Consider the following 26,342-nt stretch of genomic DNA (forward strand, 5'->3'; position numbering starts at 1 on the left):
ACATATAAGGGGATCATGAGGAAAGACAGGGCTTTCAAAAGGCAGGACTCCCAAAAAAGCACCATGCAGAAAGTTGCACTGTCTGCCTAAGTGTCTGCAAGGGAGAAAGCGATTCTGGAGAGAGAGCAGGAGTTCAGCCCAACATTTCTCAACACTCCCCAATTCCAGCTTTTTGACAGTAACATTATTTGTTCTGTGAATGGTGGCAGCCACAACGCCTGGTGACAGCTGGGTTTGTGTCACACGATTGGACACTTGGGGGTTTGAGAAGGTGGGAGCCCTGCTCCCATGTGCACTCTCCCGTGAAGAGTGAGGCTGCAGTGAGCACAGGCGTCAGCAGAGTTTTTCCTTGACCCCTGCTCTCTCTGCAAACCCTACACCTGCCCTGCTTAACTGCAATGGCAAGTGCTTCAAGAGGCATGGGGGGAGTTATGGACAGTACTCATGCCCTCACAAGGTGACTTTTAGAAAATCACATTAAAAAATGGATATTTTAAAAATTGGGAGGGAGGGAGGGAGCAGGAATGATGCAAAGCTTGCAGCACAGTACCACTTCAACTCACATCCTTTCCCAGACAACAACAAGACCCATCACTGAACAAAACCTTAAGGATGTAATTGTCTCACACTATACCAAAGGAGAAGTGCACTGGATGCATTGTGGCAATTCCTTCAAGCCCTGAGTGTACTGTGTGCAAGACAAATACGGGAGAGAAAGTTTACCTGAATATTAATGATCCTTCTTGAAGGCCTAAAGAAATGAAATCACTGTTAGGTCGCATAGGACTGTCTCCCCTCCACATCAAAAGACCTTCCTTCATTGTGGTTTTAAACCTCATGAAGACGTTTGTTCTTGATCCTGATACCCTGTTTAATGTAGAAGAAGGAAATAATAGTGAAGTACTGAACGCCGACAGTCTTCGTTCAAAAAAAAAAAAGAAAAAAAAAAAAAAAAGATGACGCAGTGTTTCTTCTTTGCTGGTCTTGCAGGCTTGCCTACATGCTGATGTGTGAGGGACTTCGGTTCACATCCCCACTTCCAGCATGTCGGAGTGGGGAAATTGACCTTGTCCCTCCAGAATCCCAAACTCAATACCTATTTGGTTACTCCACACAAATAAGAGAAAATCCTTTTTCTCCCCAAGCCTAGTGTGAAATCCAATCCAACAAGCAATTATTGAGAAAGTCCAACAGATTTTGTGCCCTCAGAAGCCAGTGAAAGAAGCAAATCAGAAAGTCCTGGTAGGCAACAGGTACCAAGACACAGGTGAGGACATTTGTGAAGCCTCCAGTGGCTCAAATACAGATGCAGGAATTTGTTGAAACAACACACAATTTGCTGGAATTTGGGCATCTTCCAGGGTACAGAGCAGCCAAAAAGAAGTTTGAGGACCTAACTTTTAGGCTAAAGCAGGAGTTAAAATCCTTAGTCCTTTTACTGATACAGGCTCTGTAGGTCTGTTCTTTGCTCTCAGAAAGCACACACCAGTTCTTCTCCACGCCAGACACATGCTTTGCATGCCATTTCTCTACAGGTTGCCAGACGCTCAGATTTTATAACAAATTGAGCCATAAGCATATCCATAGAAAATGTATCTTTTTCCTGACATTTAGAAATACGGCAAACACAGCTCAAAACACTTAAATATACAACATTCTCCCACATAAGGCTCCTAGCATTATAATGGTCAATAAACAGAATATTTATGTTCCAGGAGATACATTACCTTTTCAGGATATCTGGGTTATCATATGTGAGGTAACTGCGACCAATAAATTGTGGGATTTCAATTGCTTCTGTAATGGCTTAAAAGTAAATAAAAAAAAAAAACCAAAAGATGAGTGTCAGCTGACATAGACATGGAAGGCAAAAAAGAGACAAGACTGTTATTGATTTACTTCCGCATTGGCAGGTACCTGCTGGTGGTACAGAACTGAGCTGAACTCACATTGGCTTGCAAAAAGGCACCGTCAGTTCGTACCTAAGTGTAGGGGCAGTAGTTGAGGTAGTTCAAACTGCTGATAGTCCGTCTACTTACAGGCTTCGTTCCATGGGCCTAATGTTTTGCTCCACCATAAATGTTAGTGCAGGAAAAGATAAAAGTATTGGGAAAACATTGCAAATTTTATTTTTATCCCTGTTTCTACAGTCCTTGGTTCTCCATGTGGTTTAAGCCACCCTCCTGCAACGCTTACACATTAACCACCCTTTGTTCTTAGTCTAAGAAACTCCTCCCGGTCTCCTAATGGAGAACCATGTGCAGTGCTGGGACCTCTCACCCCTGCAAAGAAAGGCTGGGATGCAGCACAGGCAACCTGTGAGCTCCTCATTTTCTCCTTTCGTGTATGTGACTTTGCACAGAGCGGCTGCTGCCCACTCAGGGATCATCTCTGGGGTGCAGTGTTGGGGAAGGATAACTCTAGGGAGGACATACAGGGTGCCCCTAATCACTTTAAGTCTATTGAAAGCAACTGAGACTACACTAAAAGCTGTACGACAGAGGCTGCAAAGCCTCTTGAAGCTTGCATTTGACACGCTGCAGTGCTGCCTTGGAGGGTGTTTTGCACAGAGCTCACCAGTGTCCCACACAGCATCTCCCATTTCTCTAGGGACAGCCCCTGGTACAGCTGTGGTGTACAGCTGCTGGGACAGCAGCACACATTGTAATCAGAACTGGTGTATTGCTGCCCATGGAAAAGACTTCGGCAAAATAACTCAGAAGTCTGGTATAAATCACCGAAAATCCCTGATACACCACCTTTGATAGGCTATGAGCACTGGCCTGAACAGATTTCCTTTCAAGTGAACATCCTACAGTTTGCTGATGATCTCTCATAACTGATCGGTGCATTAATATAAGCCAGTTTCACAAATTCCTTAAAATAGCTGCCTTCATCCTATTTTCTTCCCTTCAACTCACAGCTAATCCCATCTATATAAACGTCAAGCTTTTCAGGGCATGGATGTTTGCTTTCTTTATGCAACACAGAAGCTGGCTGGCCTTTAAGAGCTCACTGTAACACAGTGCAACAATTGGTGTAGTCTGGCAGCCAACAGCAGCAATACAAAATCTAGCTCTAAGTGCCAAGACTGAGAACTGTAGATAGTGATAAACGCCTGTTTTCATCTGTAGTGATATCAGGAAAGCTGTCTAATGTGTCTAAAGAAACCACTCCAGGCGGTCTACAGCCTGCAGCCTGCCAGCGTCATTGGAAGATTGCAAAAGATGTGTTACACTCAGCCAGACATTCCTCACCAGGTCTGATGCTTTGTGCACTGGACAATCTCTGACCACAGCGGACAGCAACAGAGCATGACAGAAGCCCTTCTTCCCCCATCACATCCCATACTGACACTAGAGCCCCACTACTCTTGCCTTCAGCATGGGAAGGTGCCCGTGCCATGCAGCAGCCCTTGCCCTTGCTCTAGCACTCCGATTTCCTCTATGGAACTTTATAGGAATTGATCTCTGCTTGCTCTTCTGTATGCCCTCCACTTGCTGAACTGAATTTGACCGCAGAAAACCAAGTAAATTTTAGCAGTACCCTTGATGCATGCAGGTCCTCTGCAACTGGAAGGGAACAGGGCCACTAAGAAGATCTAGGACTAAACACCTTCACTTTCTGCTCATTACAATTCATCAGAGAGGCACCAAAGCTGTCATGACAAGTGGGAGTGAGCTCTGAACTGCAGAGCAGCCTGAAGTAGCACCTACCCCTACAAAGTACACAACCAGCTGCCTGGCCCTGCTGCTTTGTGAATACAGGGAGGAGCTTTACAGCCACCACTCTGCACTTGGCAGGTGCTCTGGTTGCAGTTTAAAATATCAACAGGACGAGGTTTAAGGAAGTACTATATAACCGCAGAAGATATTTTGGCTTATTGACAGAAGCTTGCCAGGCTTAATGGAAATCCAACATCCAGCTTGCTAGAGCAGACACAGAAGCACAATGACAGAGCAGTTTTCACATCATTTGCAGTACTTACTGTTTAGGCAGTAACTTCCACACTCTGCAGTGAGTCAGCACAAAATAAAACAAGAACATTCTCATTTTATTTTTCTATAGCATCTAAAAATCTCCCTTCATCCAGTTTCATGCCCACCTTTCTGCAAACATGTGATCCCCACTTTCCATTTGCATAAGCAACTATAATCACCTATGAAGGTAGAACTCTTTTATTATTGTTTTGCCCCAAGTATTTACATTTGCCTGATCAAAACACACAAAGGTGCAGACAGCAGGATCAGCAACAAACCCCTCTATGAATCCTAGTTTTCATACTAGGATCCCAGTGACTCACCACGGTTTACCCAGGGATCAGCTCTAACCAGGGGAAAGCAACCATTCACTGTTCTAATTCATCTTACAACTAAATGTAAAAGCTTTAACACACTCCACAGCTTCAAGAGAAGATATAAAACCCAGCAACGCCAGCAGAAACTCTTATTGAATCCTCAACCAATGATCCCCTACGACATGAATCAATATCTCATAAACCTTATACCAGCATCATTCCAGTTGAGTTTTACAAGCAGCATGTATAATTTTGCAGAACGAGGCGCAGTCCCTCACATGCACTTTCGTTTTTTTCAGTAGGGTTATGGCAGCCCACCAGCAAGGAGGACAGAGACTGCACCTTCAGCCTCTCACATGCCAGCTGAGTGCACTAACCAAAACCCCGTTCTGAAATAGAAGTGGACACACACAAGCATCCTGCCTTAGCCTTGTCTATACCCTACTGAAGAGACACGGGTAAAGATTACTTTGAGAAATCTGCTCCAGGCTCATCAAGGCTGTGGTGGACTGAGGTTGAAGAGGGACCTCCATGCTCTCTGCACATCCATCAGCAAACACTTGAATTTTTGGTGGCAGCTGAGGCTGCACAAGTGCAGGGGAGTTGAGAGGCACCTGAAGAGCAGCCACAGGCAGCAGGAACAGAAGACAGGTGACTCGTGCTTTTAGACACTCTTAAAAACTAATTAATGTTGGATTCACATAGGAAGCTACATCCAGGACCCAGCCTAAGCCAAAGGCACAAGGCACTTCAGGCCATCTCTGAAAGCCTGGGCATCCGTTCAGGATACGACAGGGAGGAGAGCCGTAGCATGCCAGCTGGGTGGCAGCACTGCCCGTGCCACCAGGCCGGTGCAGCGGCAGGCAGCTCAGCACACTGCTCTCCGGGCTTAGCACAGGTCAGAAGCAGAGAGGCAGTGAGGAGTTGTGGCCTGGGCAATGCACAGGAGCTTGCTGAATGGGCAGGCAGTCACACACCCAGGTTGCAAAGCATTCACTTGCCTTGACTCCCCCTGGAGACCTTGGTACTGCTGCAGATACCATCTTGAAGTCAGGAGCTTAGCACCCCGCACATACCTAGAAAGCCAAAATCGCAATTCTCCCTCCTCCCCACAGAGCAGCCAGGATAAATGACGTTGCCTCAGCTATTTGTTAGACCACAACAACGTAAGCAAAGGGGTTTCTTGCACCGTATTTTAATAAAACGGTTTTGTTCTAAGGTATTGTCTTTTTTGCAAGAAAAGGCCAACCCATTCATCACCATTTAACCAAAACCACTACTTTTAACTTTGAAGTTTGTGCCTGTGAGAAACGAAGGAGTGGGTGAAGACAATAATGTCAGTCAGCTCTTTTGAACTGAGTTTGCTGTTACATTACAAAACTTTCCCTCGGGAACTTTTCAAGATCAAGCCTGACAGAAGGGAAACATCTCCATCTAGTGGAACAACCCAAAGCACATTTTTTTAACACTTTTCATGCAACTAAACACTTTCCTCCTGCATCTAAGGATTAAACTATTACAGTGGCTCTGAGGAAAGAAGAATAACATGCAACTGGGCAGGTTTTCCTCCTTGGTGGTCTCCACTGCCATACCAAGGCAGGGTTTGTGCAGACAGTGAAATTACCATTAGAGTAGTCAGTGTCTAAAAAAGAACTAGACCTTTCTGTATATGAGAAGAGTATCTGTTGTGAGCCCTAGGGAGGATAAAATTACAAGGGTTATCAATGTTCATGCTTCAGCATGTAACATAATCGCTGGCTGAAGGACATTGTCAGGAATCTCCCCTTTGTATAGCGCTGCATAATTAGGGAGGTGTATGAAGTGTTCAGTGTCAGCCACCACAAGCAAACAGACACCAGGCTGCTATCTATGGATCATAGCTCTGTGCTGGGATAACAGTTACTATGTTCCTAAATAACAAAACAAATTATTCCCTGGGTACTTGGAATGTGCACGGACACGAAGGGTGCTCTGGCCTCCAGAGTTTCTATTTCAAGGGATGTGTACAACAGCAGTTGTAGGTGCTAAACCTCTCTTATTTTTGTGATGAATTTCGAACCTCTAGATTGAAATGCAGCATCGTTACCTTTTTGGCAATGTTGCCCATCGAAGCCCAGGGGACAGTCACATTCGTAACTGTCCTTTTTGGGAACACAGGTGCCTCCATTTGCACATGGTGAGCTCACACAGGGGTGGGCAGCATTTGCTAGGTTGATTCCAAAAGTGAAATCTTGTTTCACATCAATTGTCCGGTCATTCAAGATAATCTATGTGTTAAAAACAAAACAAAATAAAACAAAAACAGAAAGGGAGGAAAAACTTCCGAATTCCTAGTGTTGTACTTCTCTAAAATACTTCAGAGAAACGTAACCCTCAAAATTTGGCCAAGACCTATTTCTACTAACATGTGTTTTCCAGTCACAGAGGTCCAACTCATTCTGTTGCTTACCCTGACCCACTGGAAATTAATTTCTTTTGTATTTTGTGACACAGCCTTAGAGAACCTCCACATGGGGTGAAGCTGTGTAGCATTTACCAGTCTTGTGTCTGAACACTGGCACAATGGTTTGTAGCTGAGTCGTGAGCTAGGACAGGAAAGTTAGATAAGCATTGCTAAGGAAAAGCATTTCTGAGATCAGGAAACCCCTAGGAATGAGTTTTGACAACAGAATAACTAAGCAGAACAGCTTGTTTTTCACATTTTCTATCACTTTCTACTATCTCGCCTGAAAGAAGCTAGAGTTAGATGGATGAAAAACATAATTGATGATTTCACAAAACTCTGTATATAAACTGAGGAGCATGGTTAAGTGTTGGGAATTTTCTAATGTGTCAGCAACATATGTTCTCCAATATAAACTGATGTTTGTATAATCTCAGCTGATACCTTGGTGGAGAAATTACATGTGGGTACAACTTCTGATCTCAGCTACATTAAAAGAAGTCCATTTTCACAAACAAATAGATTTTAAGGCCAGAAGTGACAATGGTAATAGTTACTCTGGTTCCTGCATAACTCAGATGATGTACCTGAGGGGGTCCTACTGGGAGAAGGGGTTGCATCAACCATATATACTCTGTCTGAAACAGCACTGAACAACTCCAACAGCACAAAACATCCAATCCTGTCACAACGATGGACCAGTGAAGACTTCACTATCTTTACAGCTTCTTTCTAGCTTCAGGCTATGTTGTTGTAAAGGTTAAGAAAGCCCCAACTCTTAAAAATGTGTCTTCTTTCTGGGCTTAAACTTATCTTCAGCTTCCAGCCATTGTTTCTCATCGTGCCTTTTTCTGTATCATTTCAGAGCCAGGTACTCAAAGAAATCTCACCCTCATGTAGGAACTAGCAGATCACAACAAAGTCACTTCTTAACCTTATCTGAGTAAATCAAATAGATTGAGATCTTAGGTCTTTCTATATATGGCATGTTTTCCAGTACTTGGTGATATCTGTAGCTTTATTTCTATAAAGTTCTCCAAAATCCAACCATACGTAAACACAGCAGTCAACTAACAGTCTCCCAGTGCCCAAAAGGCAGATGATACTCTTCCTTGACATCCCATTCAGGCTTCTGAGAAGGCAAATCCACCTTCCAAACTACATCACAGAAGTAAAGGCTCACACTCAGCATTTCCCAATCCTTATCAGTGCCTCTGTACTCTAGGGTACAACCTCTCACCTTGTAAATGCGACTTACGTTCATTGCTGCTAGGCTCCCTGTCTTGCAGTCCAAAATGCACTGTATTTAGTCAAGTCTTTTCAATGATGTTTGTGTGACTTACTTGTTCCCATCACTATTACACACTCCCCCAGTTTTCTTGAATTTCATGTTTTCTGCTGGACAGCTGACAAAGATACTGAGAAATGTTTGACCAAGTGATGAAATAATTTACACTGAATTACAATTACCTTTCTGCCCTTGGATGAATTGTTATGAGATCCATTATTAGAGTTTTTTATTTGTTAAGTAAATCTGATGCAATAATTCACTCATTTAAAACACTGAGGATTCAGGGGCAACCTTTTAGCTTTATCCAAATTATCTTAAGTATGCCCAGAGAGAGCAAATGTTAGTTCAGTTGGAACTTTCTTTTGATTACTTATTAGGATTTATCATGAATTTACAGATTTACTCTCCAGAAGAGAACTGCACCCATGCACAGCTGACCCCACTGGAACATCATCCCTAATGTCTGCCAACAATAAAAAAGACCTCTTCCCCTCACATGCCCCATATAAAATCGTAAGAGGGGAAGGCAGTGAGGCGTGCAGCTGCTGTGTGGTATGAGAATATGCTACCTGGACTGGGATCCACTTTAATTTTCACCATCTTTCTCACTCATTCCTGTTGGTTATCAGACATTCAGCTGTCTCAGCATGCATACGTCGAAGTATTCAAGGATTTCTTCTGTTCATGTATTTATATATGATGCTACAGGGCACTCTGAGGACTGTAATCTTGACATAGCTTTGTGCACCATTCTGAACTTGATAGCATATGGCTTCTGCTCACTTATTAGTACAGTATGGAAATTAACAGGGAGACTGGCAGAGGTAATACTTACTAGCTATTAAACTCAGAATGACTTTTCACTGTGAAATACGTGTTTAAGCACTTTGTGGTGGGCTCCTGAGGTAAAATATTGCATTATTTTGAATATTGCCAGGGGTATATGTGCAGGTTTCCACCTGTAGTGTGCTCTGGATGAGATGGAAATAAATGCCTCCAGTGTGTTTCTCTAGGCACATACCTTCTGGATGCTTCCACTGAAGGGTCTCTGGATCCCAGAGTTCTTCTTCACGGCATCATAGCTAGGGACTCCGCCAATAAATATTTCAGAGCTGCACTTAATTTGTGTGAAAGCCCCCTGCAAGAAACGTAAGAATAACATTTTATTAAAGTAGCTGGAACTGTGCTTCTATCTTCAAATTAGCCTATATTAGACATTATAGTTTAGTTTAATGCCTCTTTACATCTGTTACTTGCATTTATTTGTACTATTGTCCCAAGAAAGCCACTGTAGGACATTCTGTGCTGACCGTGCTTTATCCTAATCAGAACTCACTGAAAAACCTCAGGTATTTCAAAATGGGAATACCAAAGGGAGAAAGAAAGGAGACTAACTTGTTGGGATTTCTGACTGCACATCTAGCTCTATTTGCAATGACTTGAGGTACATCGAACCAGAATGAGGTTCATGAAGCTAAAACCAGAGCAAAGTCCATGCAACAGAGACTCATTTAATGTTTCATATGTCTAAAAAGATAATCCATAGCAAGTTATGGGGCTAAATGAAAGAAACATTGGGTTTGCATTAGTTACCAGAAGCAGTTGCTCAGGATATGTGATGGCACTAGTCAGGGTCCTGGACTGAACTGAAAGAAGTTTAACAGCTAAGGACAGGATAACTGTGCAATTCCAGTCCTGCAGAAGCTCCTGTGATTTCTTTGTTGGCAGCTCCCAGCCAACCTCCTTCTGCAGCTGCAACGCAGCACTTAAAGAAAAAAATAGTGGGAGTCTTCATCTTGACCCATGTACCTAAAGAAGTCTTGTCTGCTCATCTGAATGTTTCCCACTCAATCTGTTTCTTGACAGACAACTGGAATTTCAATCCATTTACATTTTTCAAGAAAACATTGCTTCACAGTTTGCAGAAAAACCTGCAGATTATTCTGCTGACAGGATCTAAGCAGTTCTAGCCCCAGGTTCTTGGGATAAAAAAAGTACCTCTGTGTATGCTTTTGAGCGCTTAAAGTGAATACCTGCGTGGTACAAGCAAAAGTTCACTTTATTGCAAACTTGACTCACTATGACCTCTTGGTGAGGGAAGAATAAAATGCAAATCATGAACTGTCTGACTATTCCAGCCTTTATTCTGTCCTGAAAATCACTTTTGCTAGGAGAACACAAACAAACAACGCTCTTTTGGCCTACCTTTCCAGCACAATATTCAGAGAGCGCTAAAAAGAGGACTTCATGCACTTAATTTTCAGTATCAGCCTTCTCCACATGACACATTTCATAGTGCACACGTTGTTCAACACTTAGCCACAACCAGTGAGTATGAAGAGAAGGACCTCAAGAACATGCATGAACCAAATACAAAAACGTGACTCCAGTTACATGCCAAGAGCGAGTAAGGTTGTGATTTCAGCTGCCTTTACAAGGATCCCTGTCCTCAGAGGGAAGACTTCATGTGCAAATTTCTAATTTTGGGCTTAAGAAAATGTTGCTCTAACATGTATACCTTTTTAGCTTAAAAGAGCTTTGTGAGCTGTCTGTGTAGTTTGCCACGCAATCATTTTATAGTCTAACAGCCATGTTCATGACAAGCCATGCCATATACTCACCTCTGCCATCCCTTCCACTGGCTTTTGTTTGTCCACTTGTAGGATACCATTCTTTGCTGTGCGAGTCACTCGCAACTCATGCCATTGACCCAGACTGACAGGTTCTTCACTCCTGTTTTAAGGGGAAGAAAACTTTCAAGTATTTTATGCTTTTGCCATTCTGATATTTTCAAATAATGTTGTGATGTTAAAAAGTCAAGTCCTCTGGGATGATTTTCTAAATAAAAAATAAAAATAAATCACTGTGTTTCTTTCCTTATAAGGAAGTAACATAATTTCTGAGCCCCAACAGCAAAGGAAAATAAGACCATGTTCCTACAGCAAATAACAAGCATTCTACTTTTATTTATAAATGCAACATTTCTATAATCAGCATGTAATTCATCTACCTCTGAGCTAATTTTTCTGCTCAGTCATTTATGATGCATGAAGACAAATTTTTCTCTCAGCTGTACATCCTCATTTCGCAATGACATAAGCCTGGAGATAAAGCCTAATGATGTGATGAGATCCTGGCTAGGAACAAGAATCCCCAGTTGTGCAAAGTATTCACCAGTCTCAAACAAAGCATTTTAAAACTTCTTACAATCTTTATTAGTTCAGCACTAATATGTATAGCAGCCCGTACAAAGGGCAAGACCACATTCCCCTTTACAAGTTCTACAGAACTTTGTGTATTGTTTTCAAATGTCATTTTACTACACTGGTTAAAGCATTTGATGTCTCAATGTTATCTCGCAACCTTTCCTCCAGGAGCAATGAAAACTTGTGTTTGATTCACTAGTCAAGCTGGAAAAATCAGAAACCATTTTATCTAGGACACTTGAAGACTTTCTAGCTTTCAATGAAAAAATACAGAATTGTTTTGGGTGAAATAATGTTTTGCATTTTCAGGCTACTTACATTTAAAAATGAAAAAAGAATCATTTCAAAGTGAAAGAACTCAAAAATTTGTGATCTACAATAGTGAGTCAACAGTGATTCAAATGCTGATTAAAAAAGGAATATAATTTTGAAAATGTGAAAATAAGAATTTCCTTTTTTTTTTTCCCCTGAAAAATCAACATGAGCTTTGAAATATTTTTGTTGTACCTATTTTGATCTGCCAAATTTTCTCAAAGACCATTTTCATCTAATTTGGACAATGCTGGCAGTAGTACTTTCACACTTGGTTCAGAAAAACCTCCATAAAAAAAAATTTCATTGAGCAATGCCATTCACTTGGGTTTTTTCTTATGTAGCAGCATTTAGGGTTTAACTACCTTGAGTAAATCAATGGGTACTATAATTTCATCACCTTGAAGAAGTCAATCTATACATATAAAGGAACGAGATAGGTTTGGCTACCTAATAAGTGGCAATGCATACATTTTATCTCCTCTGCTGATTAGGTCGTCATCTTGCAAACCCTTCTGCTCTGCTAGATTTAATTACAATCAGGTGATGATTTAGAATTACAAATGGGGATGATTAAGCCTTGTAGAGTGAACACTTCAGAGTTGCAAGCTATTTCTTGGATCCACAGGCTTTTTGAAACCAGCATGAGTTTGATAACACTTTCTGAACAGGCAGGCATTTGAACACTTCTGGCTCTTAATGTGCTGTGGGGTTAAGGATTACTTTTCCCTGCATAAACTGAACCTTAAAAAATACACCAAATGATGAAGATCTTGATCCTGCAAATACATGACCAAAGGAAATCCCAGGGTACAACAAATTATCCTCTGAGACATCTTGCTAAATATCTCAGGTTCTGCCTCCATCCACCCGCTCGGCATCGCTGCTCCCTCCCAGGTCCCCTGCACACACTGTGCTGTTTCTATCCCCGGACACTGCAGGCAAAATGCAAGCTTCATCAGTGTCAGCTTTCCTACTGCTGCTGCTGATACATGTAAATTAGCTTGCCTCATCCTTAACTATAAACACGTTATAATTGTGTCCTGATTATATTACAGTTTCTAATAGGCTGGTCCTGTAGAAGACATAGGCAGGATCACCAGAGTTATATCCCCCTTTAGGACAAAGGGTGGGTGTGAAGTGGTATGATAAAGATCAAGGCAGACTTTTAAGTGGATGTTGGCTTAGCAGACACGAAAAACAGGGAATCCATTTATCTTATTTAATCACTGACACAGCTGATGACAGGGCGCAAGTTGCCCATGTTATCTAGAAAAAGGAGCTGAACAGGACATCCTGTCAACTTTAATGAAGCCTGCTGGTCTCACGAGTCTCCCCCATTACCCAGCTATCTCACCTCACTCTTTTTCTACAATGCACATGACCCAGATGCTAGCTGGTGTCCTGCTTACTCTTCTGCTTTCCAATAGAAAGGGTAAAAGTTTCCACTCCCAGGCATGTGCTTGCGGCTCTTGCCACATTTTACAAGCCTACATCTCAGTTAAACTTTAGTCCAAGGTGTTTTGAAGTGCTACAGCATTCTTGGGGGGAAAACAAAATATGTCTACTTTAACATCTTATGGTTGCCAGTAATAGGAATTAGACAGCTGTAATCAGAAAAAGATTGAAGGCTGTTGTAAGAAGGGCCATTTTGGGCTGGAGCAAAGGTCTCCGACATTAGCTATTTCTGCTGCTTTTCAGCAAAATAAAAGAATAGGGCAAGTATGGAGTGATTCTTCCCTTGATATATCCTCCCAGCTTCTGGCAACTTGTCATTTAGCAATTTCCTGAGTCAGAGGCTGCATCCGTACAATTGTGTCTGATCTCCCTCAATGAAGCTTTCTTCAAATTTGCCTAATCTTTTTTTTAAACCATTTATAGTTCTGGAATCTGTAGCATGCTATGACAATTAGTTTCCAAAACTTATTTATGTGCTGTCTTAAAAAAAAATAAAAGTCTCATTTTCTTTGTTTGCTCTTTTTTGGTTTGCAGTTTCACTGGGCTCCTTCGAATTCTTCCATATTGAAAAAATAATCATTCCTTACTTATTTCCATGTCAATCACAATTTAAAAACCTTTATCATACTCCCATCAAACTCTTTTCCTGGTTTAAGGGTCCTTCTGTATTTGTGAAAGCTGTTTCTTTCCCTCTCCTGGATATCAACACTACTCTTCTTTTTTAATTTTGCTAATTTCTTCTGAAATTAAGTGACAAGAATGGCAGCAAGTATTCAAGACAAGGTGCATTGTGGATTTTTGCAGAGGCATTGTTCCTTATTCCATTCTTAGTAACTCTCTGCATTGTAGTTACATTTCTGCATTTGTCTCTAACCAGTTAACTGTTGCTTTCACAGAACTATCCATGATGACTCCAGGATCCTTCTCTGTCTGACAACCCAATTACCACAGCTGTGCATTGTTAGGGTTGTGCACTATTTTGCATCTGCTCCCTTGAAATTTCATCTCTCACTTTGTCATCTGAATGGGTTTGTTTACTTGAGTCCTCATTCAGTGGAAAATCAGTACATTTCTCCTAATCGCAGTATAGCCAAAATTCCTGATGTCCATCCACAGGAAACATATGGTATGCAAGACTTACAGGCAGTGTCCACATTTTGCATAAGCTTTATGTAGATTATTTCTAAATATTAGGTCAGCCTGGGCAAACTGGCAGCCTCTTGGACCACATCCAAGGTACTGAGTGCCTCTGTTTGGCCCACTGCCTTTTCAGAAGAGCCCAGGGATCAACTGCCTGGAGACTGGGTACTCAGCTACACAGAGAGAGAGAGCAGCCCTTTTTGAGGCATTTCATTGCTCCTATCCTTGACATTAATTTTAGGATGCAGTTAATCATTCTCATAAGGTCTGTCTCTGTCTGGGAGCCTGAGTGACTTGTTTAAACCATATACTTATCCATTAGACTGCTTAAGTTACGCAAATTGGGTATTAGCCTCATATACCACAAAACCCGGCACTATGAGGAAAGGGGGGACCTGCAGGTATGTCTATCTTCTTGTGATGCCTCCAGCCCAGTACTTACTGCCTGGAATTGGAGACCTGGGAGGAGGATGCTCACAAAAGTGCCAATATAATACAATCCTTTGGCTAGAAAGTATATGCATGAAGTACTTACAGATCCTCTAATTAGCTATAGTACAATATCATGGAGGCAAGAAAGGAATTTCTGTAATACCATACAGAAACAAAAGTAACATCTGCAGTAAGATGGTGCCACAACATGGTAACACTGACAATAAAGCTGTGAAACATAAACTTGTGTAGGGAGAAAATCCTGTCCCTTTGAACACACTTCTAGTGTTTCTGTGCTTCTTTAGAAGAAGTAGGCACTAGAGACTGATGGACTCCCATGCCTCTTTATAGGCTATTACTCTTTCCAGCCCACTCCTCTCCTGGATCAGCACCATGGCACTGTTGCAAAGGAAATACAAACAACGCTGTTTACCTGATTACAGCCGTTCCTGAGCCACAGTCGAACCTGAACTCCACGTAACCAGCCACCATGTTAATAGAGAGAAAGTCCTTGCTGTCTGTGTCGTAGCTGTACAAAAGGACACCAGTCTCTAAATCTGGACGAAATGTCATCTCAAACTCCATGAAGGAAAGGTAATTCTGTGGTTCCAAGGGCCAGGGTGTGCTAGCAAATGACCTTAAGGACTCGTTGAACTGAGGTATGGCCAAGGTGAGTGCTGGAAATCCAGAATACACAAGCAGGTCACTTGAGGCTCAAAGGTAAGGGATTGACTCCTACCAACTAGTGTCAGTTCCCTTTGCTTAAAGTAACAATAAGAAAAATAACCTAAAAATTTCCAAATTAAAAATAGTCTTTTATTCTAGCTAACACTGCTTCCCTCCTTAATCCCTTCCTTTTCCAAGGATGTATTTGTATCATAAAGCTTTGTGCTCCTTTTCTTTAGTGATTCACAACAGTGTTTTTCAAAGTAGCAAGCACGCACACAACGGTTGGTGGCATGAAAAGATCTGTGGCACAAAAAATAATGCTGTATGTATTTGACTATTTGTGATTTCAGCAGGAAACTGATTTTGGGTCCTTTGCATTTCAGAATATACAACTGACAGTGGTTTTAGAGAAAAAAATGGTGATTTTTTAGAGTTTATGTGCAGCTGTGGAGCGGTACATTATTTTAACTTCTGAAAAGTAAGTTTGAGATGCTTAATTACAGTTAGTTTAAATAAGCAAAAAGGTTTGAGAATCACTGATTATGTAGGAGCTGGAGTAGCCCTAAAGTGAATGGTGGGGGAAGGTTTCATTACGTGATTTTTAAAAAGGTGAAGTAACAAGCACTCTCGCCTGCCAGTGTAACAGCGTACGACCTCCTTGGAAGTCACCATGTGGAAAACACATTGAATACCAACACATACAAAGAAATATAAGCAGCCCAGAATCCTCTCACCTTCTTCACAATGATGACCTTTAAATCCAAGAGGGCAAAGGCAAATATATGAATCTGCTTTGCTTGCAGTACAGGTACCACTGTTGATGCAGGATGCCTCGTCACAGATGCCACTGCTACACTCACCTAAACACAGAGCCAGAACATTGATTTATCAGAAGTTTGTCGTAGAAGATACATTTGGCTGTTGATTGTTGCTACTAACCAATACAATCTGCTTTCCTGCCTAGATTCTTTCCCAATTTATCAAATGCTGAGCAATTTAGACAGGACAACTTGACTTTTAGCACTTTTTTTAGTATCAGGCCAGCAAGACACTTCAAAAATAGCAAAAATTAGCCTTTACTAACAAACCCATGACACTTGTAGCTTTCAATCCTTCCCTGGATTACTTTTCTTCTGCTCTTGTTCCTATCTTTATTTTCTCATAAGATAGAAATCTCTCTAGATTCTTTACAAGCACTGTGACTTGTTTAATTTCAATTACCTTAAGTGCTTCTTTGTTCAGTGTAAATTCATGCCATGGTAAGCATAGAAGGTGTTAATCATCATCAACTAATCTTATTAACTAAAGTGAGGTAGTCAACCCTCTTGTCTGCACTAAAAGGGATCCATATCATCAGCATATGGGCTTTTAAAGAAGCATTTCTACTACGCTGGCACATTAACTAAAATAGCAAGACTTCTTCTTGCTGGAATTATGCTGAAATTGTTGTAGAACAAATAATTTACTAATTTACTTCTTAAAACTGGTATCTATAAAGTTAGATAATGCAAATGTACATCTGATGGAAGTTCTTGTTAATTTTGTTTTCTTTCTTCTTTATTTTAGTTCCTGATTAAATAGTTCTCCCTCCATCAATAGTAACAAACTGATCTTATATATTAAGAAAGCCTAAACAAGACATTTGTGGTGTACAAGTGTAAGCACATCATTTGTAGGGGCAAAGTGTTTCTGACAGACTAAGAATTGCATGTTTATTTTGAGGCACACTGAAATATCACCTCTGAGACGTCCAATGGGTGTCATGTGACAGTTCTGACAACAAACGCTGGGGAACAGTTTTGTTATCTGAGATGACTGAGGGAAGCCTTGTAAAACTAATGCAAGAAGGGGATATGCCCTTTTTGTGTTGTTTAAATACAGCACTCTGATTGCAAAGACAGTTTCCACAGCAGGACTCTACAAATCTTCAATAAAGTACTGGCATTAGTAGAGCACCAGCTTTACAGTTTGATTTCCCATCCCATAGCCAGAAAGAAAAGCACAGAGAAGTGTGTAGATGTAAATGGTTGATGTGCTGGTTCATCCTGATCACTCTGCTGTCCATGGTGGAAAATAACCTTTTCTCACCAACTCAGGACAGAGGCATTAATAACTCTTGGGTCATCTGGTACAATTCCCTGTCAGACCAGACTTGTCTTGAATTGCACATCCACAAAACTCCTGCCAGGCCCATTTTTCATGGTAGAGGGAAGGCCTGAGTATAGCAACCATAACACAGGGCTCCAGGGCTAACCCAAGGAGCATAATATTGGGTTAAGCAAAATAAGTTGCTCAACCTCCAGAAAATAGTCCCCTGGAAGGAAACAAATTCTCCTTCTATGTAGGAGAGAATTACCCCTTCAAACAGCTGCCCCATGCCCCGTCATGGGAGCAGCAGTGCTTACAGTGCTCACTGAGCCCTTTTCCCCTTCTGGGCTGCATTGTAATGGCCACAGTGAATCAGACCAGGACAGGTATCTAGTCTCTGAGATCCCTCACATACTCACCAATTATCGCAACAGCGACAGAAATGAGTAGCACTAGCTCTGTTTAATAGATGAGGAAACAGGGCCAAAATATGTGTGTAAACAAGGATCTAGATGTAACAAGCTTGAGACACAAGCTGAAAACTAAGACAATGCCCACCTTTACTGCATCTGCTGCACTGTTAGTCAATGTTTGCAGTATGTTCAAACAGCTCAAGGTTAAACAAAGTCTTTGAGGACAGACAAGGAAGATAACAATAATGGGACAAGTTGCAGGCTCACTGGTTTGAGGTACAGCTTGAACTGGAGCTGTCTTTGTATTTAAGGACAGGCTATTTTCACAATGTCTTGGTGACTTATCACAGGCTTCAGCCCAGCTTAAGTGACTACACAAAAAAAGGCAAACCACAGGTCTGATGGCTGCATCTGCTTGGCTGCAGTAGCAGATGAGGAAGGAGGAAAGCTGCAGCAGTAGTGCAGGGTCCTGCCATGCCTGCTCCAAACAACAATCACTGCTTCCCTTGTGAGCCCCTTACCTCCGAGTCTGGTGGGACTTCTGCTGCAGCCAGCAGAAATGGTGCAGGGGAAGGATGGACCCCTCTCCTCCCCACCCTCATGTACCACAGCACCCCTGACTTATACACTGTGCCAACAGAAAAGAAACAAAAAAAGACTGGCTAGAAAAAAAAACATCCCTAAGCCCTTGTAAAGTTCACTTGTAATTTATTTATTTTAAGGTTAACTTATATGGCATATTGTTTACAAGTCTATCCTGATACAGTTTCATATAAGTGTGTGCAGTCACATAAGGACAGTAAGGCTCTATCACTCCGTTGCGAGTCACACATGGCAGAAGCCAGCATTTATTGTCATTGACGTTGATTGTTAATGCAGTAGTACATGGAGCATTCACGGATGGGAATGAAGCTAGCTGCAACCCAAAAGGCAATAGAGATTAGGGCTTGCAGAACTTCAGCAGGGCTTTCATCTATCTATCTAAATTCCACAGATTCTCACTCTATTGTGAAATTACTCTCTGCTTCTCAGCATCTGTTTCTTGGGCCACTCTGTTCTCCCCCTATATTGCACAGAAGTTGGGTCATACTATCTAGAGAACACAGAGCAATTGTTAGGAAGTTTCTCATTAATCACTTCCTGCCTGGGATGCCAAATGCACAGCTATAGCAGAGAAGAAAGATGACTTTGTGGCTGAAGCATGGCATGGAGAGTTCAGTGATACAGGATCTATTTCCTGCCTTTACCATTAGCTTTCTGACTTGGGTTTATTCTTACTCTCAAACTGTTTAGACTGGGAGGTCATTAAAGGAAGGATTTTGTTGCCCTGTCTTTTTTTCAAGCACCCATTACATGAATGAAATAGATATGAATAAATAAGACAGGACTCGTTAATTAACTTCCCTACTTCTCCATCCTTTAATCTGTGAAGGGGCGATAATGATACAATACCACTTCATAAAGCTGTTGAAAGAACTTATTCCACAGTGTTTTTAAAACATACTCTGGAGTGACTCTGGATATGAAAACAGCGGACAGTCCACAGGAAAGCCTATTTGCCTCAGCAGTAATGGGCTTTAATGGGGAAAAGCCCCCTGTTATGGCCACTGCACTGCTGTGGGTCTGAAAGATCCCTGTGTTGCTTTGGACCAGTGCAATGACGCCTTCAGGCAAAACACAGTTTGTTAGGTCCATAGTGTTTCAAATACAAACACGGCATACATACTATTGATTCATGATGATATAACTGTGTCAGTCAGGAGCATGAAGAGGCATCCTGAGAGATGCTGGCAGGAATATTGGTGCAGACACAATTATATCAGCAACACTGAGTTTCCTATTTGCCCATAAGAACTGGTTTTACTATTTATTGCGCAGGATAACTGTGTCTACAAGGGGTTTTGGCATACTAAACAGTGATGTTTACTTGCACAGTGTGATAAGCCCTCCTACTAGAGACCCAGAAAAAGCAATGTGCAAAGGCACAGAGAAATGCTAAAAATAGAGACTGCACCTTTCATCTCTCAAACCTGGACCATTGCTCATTTTTTTCAACAGGCAAAAAAAGGTAACCCCTAGCTTATTGCTGGTTAAAGACCCCATACCATTACACTTACCAACATCAGCACCACTGAGAGCTTTTCCTAATGGCCACGGTCTCATATCAATCATCTTTCTGTTGATGCTGAGCGACTGAACGCAGCCCTGAAACCCACGATTGGTGCCTGTGGCTCTGACCAGCCAGTACACACTGGGGGCACCGCCAACGTAGAAGGGAGTCCGGAATGTAATTTTGCTATATTGGCCCTGAGGGGAAAACAGAGCGTGACATGTTGTAGAACAGACATAAACAAGCCACATTGCGTATAATCAATTTTTTTTTCTCCACAGAATTGTGTCAGGGGATATGTAGGTTGCTCATTGGTAATTCCTTTCCATTAGTCATTCCTCAAATCAGTCTACCATTTTAAATTACTTTTTTGCACCTGTACCCATCACAATAACATGGACTGTTAAAAGCCCAGTAAAAAATCTGAAAATCACTATGTTCTGAGGAGGGATTGTGATCTGTCTTTTGCTGCAATTTCTTCCTTTACTTTCGCCAAAATTGTTTGTCTTCTAAACTCTAAGTGCTGGGGGACGCAGACCAATGTGATACTGCTTTTTGGACAGAACCCAGCAAGTGTTTAGAGTTGAATAATAATAAAATGATTTTAAAAACCCAGTAAAAACAAAGACAAGGCAAAAACTGAAAAAAATCACAGCTTCAGTAGGGTTCTGCTTACTTTGTCAGCGCTAAATTTACTCCTTTTTTTTTTGGGTCAACCTACCTACAGAAATGTACACATACAAGTTTACTAGCACTGCTATAGTGCACAGGAATGAACAAAAAAAACCCTCCAAAAAACCCAGAACTTTTTGGCCCATTGAATCGAACTCCATGCTATTGTGGGTAATGGAGTCATAATTCCTTCCATAAATTGATGAGAATAGATGTCTTTTGCCTCCTACTCAAAGGTTGTTTCAAAACCTCACTACCCTTTAGAAGAAAACACTCAAAATTCCAACATTTATTCATGGCCAGCTTTTGCCAATGTGTCCTTCTGACAGCACTGATCTTAGGCCTAAAAGCTTTCTAGATTTTTCACCCCTCCCCTGCATCTATATAATTTATAACAATAAATTATATCCCCATAGCCTGTATTTTGCCAGGCTAAATAAGCCAAGGTTATTGAGTGTACGGGTGTTCACTGCACAGTGCCTTGCAGAAACAAATCAAATGGATCTCAGTTTCAGCAGGGAAAAATAATTCAGGTGAAGCCTGTGGCTAAAGAGAGTTCACATGGCCACAGCATTTCATGGCGGGCATATGCCAGGGCTGTGGGCAAGCAGCTCTCCAGCCTGCCTCCAACCACTTGCCATCTCCCATTGCCTTTGATGCTTCTGCCTCGCTTGGTCTGTCAAGCTCCACTTCTCCTGTAGGTACTCTCTAGACTGTTCAGTCAAAATTAACTAAAATTAACTAGGTCAGAAAACACTGCCACTCTGCTGACACTAATCGAGGTCACTCTAACTTGGAAGGGCTGAGGAGGACTCACCAGACCAACAATACTACAGGAGCAGCAAGTTCTGGTGGACAGAAGTACCTGGCGCAATTAACTTTTTTCCTGCTGTTGCTGCAGCTCGAAAAAGGTGTGCCCACTGTCAAACTCTTGCTGTAATATACTCTGTGATCCATAATCCTCATACTAGCCCATTATTGCACCTTTTCTTCTTCAACTTCATCCTTCTTGGCTACGGGTGACCATAGCCCTGCACAGTGAGATGCCATCTTACCAAAGCGCTATACAATGGCTTTAGTCTGTACTGGTCATATCTCTCCTGATTCACATCTGCCCTTTGTGTGGCCTCATACCATTGATAACAGATAGCAACACATGACAGACACTGAAATAATTTCCTCTGTCATTTCCAGCTCGTAAGAAATCAATGAGCAGCACTTTTTTCCCTTCAGTCCCAGTACATTGAAGTGTAAAGTAATAATATGTCTGAAGCCACTTTTTTGGGGGGCTAGGAATAGCATACTAATAGCAGCTATCAAAGGGAAGAGGAAAGATATCTGAAACAATTTGCAACTGTCTTTTTTTTTCAGTGCCTTAATTTCGATTCTGTTTTCTGGCCTTATAACAGATTAGCAAGTAAAGACATCTTCCTCTATTATATTTATCTTGGCAGCCTCATATGAAATTGTTGATGTTAACATAAGTCAGGGCAGGATGTCTATCTCCATTACTGTGCTCAAATTTATGTCCATGGTACACATGTAATTTTAGATATCTTCTGTATAGAAGCCTTGTGTGGCTATATGCATATTACACATAAATATATACGCATATATACATATGCATCTAATTTTTCTGGCTGAAGAAGCAGAGCAGATCTCTGATGCTTGAAAAAGGAAGCAATCAGGGACAGCAGCTGTAGAGTCTGGCAAACTTTTAACAGCAGCCTGTATCTGAGATCAGCAAAGTGTAGCAGGAGGGCAGCAGGGCAAGCATGGAAGACAACAGGGAAACTGTGATGAGATTCAGCACTGGGATATTTATCTATGTGATTTCTAGCCCACATATGTGAAGAGTAATCTGTTCACTGATCCTTGGTTCACTAAATGCCCCAGCACTGATAAATAAAAATATACCTTTTAAATCTGACCAGACTTCTGCTAGCAAGAAAAAATGTCATCATAATGTTAAGAGAGCCTAAGGTTGAGCTGCAGGTGCAGGATTACCTACCTGAGATTCTCCTGTCACTGGAGCATCGTTGTCCATCCTGAGCCAGCCATTCGTCCCGTCCCTAAACAAAGTGACGCTGTGCCAGTTTCCCAGCTTGATTTTGTTTTCACTTGTAATGACTGCAACTCCAGTGCCACAGTTGAACCTGGGAGCATGAGACAGAGAGGGCAGGGCAACAATCTTACATTAACTAAACAAATAAAAGTTGGTTTTAGACTCCAAATATTCCCTTCGCTCCTGGGAACCTCTCTGTTTCACATTGCATATTAGCAGACCACAGGAAAATTAGACGGCAGATCTACATATGATCTGTTCTAAGTTTCAAACTTCACTATCTGTCTTTCTCCCATGGAGAAGATTTTGCATTCTCTGGCCATACCAAGTGCACTGCAAAGCTTGCCAGCATCTGAAACTGTTTCAAGATGGAGGGTATCACAATCTGAGTTCCTGCTATCATAATAATTTCTCTTGGGATTTTTGTAGCTCCCTGGTGAAAGGCAGTGCTACATTAATAACTCTTCGATTTATATGAAACTCCGTACTGACTGAGAAGGATACCTCCAGGAGTGTCTTTGTGGAGCTGAATGTGCACAAAACGTGCCATTTTCTCTGACCTGCTGTTCAGTGCAGGTGAACACAAACACAACTAAGGCACATCAGCCACTTCGTTATTTCCCACTTTCAGAAGACTCACTCTCCCAAGTAAGGAGATCATTGAGATACTCTTTCACATGCTTCATATCTGTGGGACTGCAAGAAACCCCCTCCATCTTCATTTAAAAAAACTGCAACTCTCATCTAAACAAGGGATATAACAGGAAGTTCCAGGTCCCTTGCTGGCATTTTGCTACACTATCTGCAGGTCCTTTTTCTGTGAAGCAAACACATTGACTATGCGCAGCTCAATATAGCATAAGCGTAACAAATGCAGTGGCTCAGTGGCATTTCTGGTAACATAGCAATGAGCCCCGGATTAATGCCTTGAATAAAACTGATCATTTTGCCTTTACACCAAGGTCTGAGTAAAAAGAGTTCCACAGGGCACATATCCACACACTTAGGAAGGCTGAGAGAAAAAAGAATTGAAGAACTGTTAAATGAAGTAATACTGTCCATTCTGTGCATTGCATTGGGCAGAAGTCAGATACAGCAGATATTCATCACATACAGCAGTCCAAGGAGGCAGCAATGGCCCCTTCCCTTTACATCAGATTTGGGGTGGAGGTTTTACCTGAACTGGATGCTACGTCGGATGATTGCCAGTGACATAAAATCACCACGACCGTGTTCATTTTCTCCACAGTATAGCAGCAAACCATCTTCTGATTCAGCCTGCAATCATTGCATCAGCATGAAAAATCAAAGCCTAAGCCTCACACAGTAACACAGAAATGCAAGCAGCACTGGGGGACTTTTCTCCGGAAAAGGGATAGCATTTTTCACTGAATTTTTAACTTGCAGAATCAGAAACTGGTTAATCCTGCATTTGAAGAGTCCAGAAAAACATTGCCTTAATACTTAAATGGCTTAAGAACATCTCTTCTACTTACAGTATGATACAATCAGTCCTAAAAACCAGCCCGAAAGCATTAAAGACTGTCAGGCATGTCCCATATGAGACCTCTGCACACAAAGCCTAGCAAGGATGTCCTAGCAAGCCTGTTAAGTGTAAACACATCAGACTTACTGCACATGAATACATACACCCTGCTTCACATGTTCAGTGAGCCTGACACTTTTCAAGCCAAACAACCTGTGCAGGCAGGATTTCTCCATATGTGCATGGCAGCTGACACAGTGGCTTTTCGCAGCCATCCTGCATTTTAGGCCGACAAATTGCCAGTGGAGTGTTAAATCACTACGTGTCACAACAGACTGCTGCTGCTCTAGTGACAGTCTTGTACCTAGACTGTGAGGCTGGCAAGTCTGCCTTATGCGGGAGCAGGGGTGCATCTGAGAGCTCAGCCACCCTCCCTACAGGCAGCTCTCCCAGTTCTGCCCATAATACACTGACAGCAGTAACTCAAGTCAGTGTGGGGTATACACCACCACTTCAGACCTGTAGTAGTCCAGTATCTTGCATGTATTAGTAGCCCATGTCCCAAACTTCAGAGATGTAAAATAAAGCCTACTTAAATCCTGCAGCATAGGAAAGGAACTCTGGTTATAGGGCAGTACTTTGCTCAGTACAACAAGATCACAGTTTCTTATATGCAAAGATACTGCATGCCACTGACAAACTTAAATCACAAAAATTCCAGGTGCTCTTCAGCCTGCAGCTCATTCACATGGCTATAACCTTGCCAACGTACATTGCCACTAGTCTGCAATACCAGTATTACTAGTCCCTACCAGTATTACTAGTCCCAGGGATTCTCTCATGCACTGCCTACCAATAACAGACACAAACATTTTAGCTCAGTTTACCAACTTCATTTGCATTCATTGAAGGTAAGGACAGAACTTTAGAGATGAAGGTTATGTATAGATTTACCACAACTATATTATAAGCTATATTGAAGCTAAGTTATTGTTCTGTTGTCCACAGCAACAGAATAAGCAAATAAAATTTAAAGCTCTCATGTGAGCTTGGAATTGCTTAAACTTACCCTGAATTCAATGGTAATTTGAAATGTCTGATAGGAGTTTTTCAGTGGTTCAAAGGTGATGTATGAATAGCCAGAGAACTGAGGATACTGGATAATAATATCTGAAAAGCAAAGACAGAAGTCATGTTATTTAGCAGTTTTCTCCCATATAAAAATCAGTATACACACTTAGCACTAGATAACGTCAGGTGAAAATGAAAGGCACAGTTCTTCCAGTGACAATCATTAGTCAGCAGCAGTCAACAATCAGTTAACCTATGGCCTTGTCCTCCCACCATCTTTCACAACTAATTCCTTTATTTCCAATGACCTGGTGAACTTGGAAAGAAACAGGATACTGAGGGCCAAATACTGCTCAACAGTTTAATTACTAGCTTCAGTGGAAATTTCTCCAGATTTTCATCCTTGTTACAGAAGACAGAACCCATCAACTTTATATTTATCTCCTTTTAAGAATTCACTTAACACCGAGTCAACAAATAAAATTTCTGTTTTGCAGGATTATAAAAACTTATGCGGGAAATATGGCCAGACTCTATGCTGCATTAGTCATTACTGTTCCATAGCTGTGGCGCCCAGCATCTGCAGACTCCTTGGATAGCTCATAAGAGCACAGCAGTTTCCAATCAGCTGAGGGCAGAAGCTAAAGGCACTGATGGGCAGAAGAGAGTGCTTGCAGGCATCTTTCCATCCCTGGCTGCAACAGTGGCCCTTCATATTGCTCTTATCAGCTGGTGTTATTAAACAAAGGCTGGGGAGGGACTTTTTACAACAGCCTGAAGCGACAGGACGAGGGATAATGGCTTGAAGCTGGGAGAGGGCAGGTTTAGACTAGATACAAGGAAGAAGTTCTTCACCCTGAGGGTGGTGAGACAGGTTGCCTAAGGAAGTTGTGGATGCTCCATCCCTGGAAGTATTCAAGACCATGTTGGATGGAGCCTTGAGCAACCTGGTCTAGTGGGAGGTGTCCCTTCCATGGCAGGGGGCTTGGAACTATATGATCTTTGAGGTCCCTTCCAACCCAAACCATTCTATGATTCTGTGATGTTAGGGGCCCATCCTGGCTTTGGCACAGAAAAAGAAAACCAGAGAGATGTCTTACTGCTACCTTTGCATCTCATTTTCCTAAAAAGCACTGATGACAGACAAAGTTTCAGCCTGAATTCTTATTTTTGCAGTAGGTCTAAGTCT

The 26,342-nt window shown here is 41.8% G+C and overlaps 1 protein-coding gene across 2 annotated transcripts in view; it reads right to left on the reverse strand.

Moving 5' to 3' along the window:
- The window catches only part of EGFLAM (EGF like, fibronectin type III and laminin G domains), a 73,413-nt gene that overhangs the window by 3,715 nt on the left and 43,356 nt on the right, over positions 1-26,342 (reverse strand). For both annotated transcript variants that reach the window (XM_086479614.1, XM_086479613.1), the window contains exons 10-21: positions 25,152-25,252; positions 23,774-23,874; positions 22,543-22,687; positions 19,867-20,056; positions 15,983-16,108; positions 15,013-15,256; positions 10,653-10,764; positions 9,053-9,169; positions 6,384-6,564; positions 3,989-4,012; positions 1,728-1,806; positions 724-867 (exon numbers count right to left, since the gene is read on the reverse strand). In XM_086479614.1, the coding sequence (XP_086335740.1) occupies positions 724-867; positions 1,728-1,806; positions 3,989-4,012; positions 6,384-6,564; positions 9,053-9,169; positions 10,653-10,764; positions 15,013-15,256; positions 15,983-16,108; positions 19,867-20,056; positions 22,543-22,687; positions 23,774-23,874; positions 25,152-25,252 (1,564 nt within the window). The remainder of the gene's footprint in view (positions 1-723; positions 868-1,727; positions 1,807-3,988; positions 4,013-6,383; positions 6,565-9,052; positions 9,170-10,652; positions 10,765-15,012; positions 15,257-15,982; positions 16,109-19,866; positions 20,057-22,542; positions 22,688-23,773; positions 23,875-25,151; positions 25,253-26,342) is intronic.

The sequence above is a fragment of the Leptosomus discolor genome, chromosome Z (genome assembly GCF_034619465.1).
Source record: "Leptosomus discolor isolate bLepDis1 chromosome Z, bLepDis1.hap2, whole genome shotgun sequence".
Taxonomy (NCBI): domain Eukaryota; kingdom Metazoa; phylum Chordata; class Aves; order Leptosomiformes; family Leptosomidae; genus Leptosomus; species Leptosomus discolor.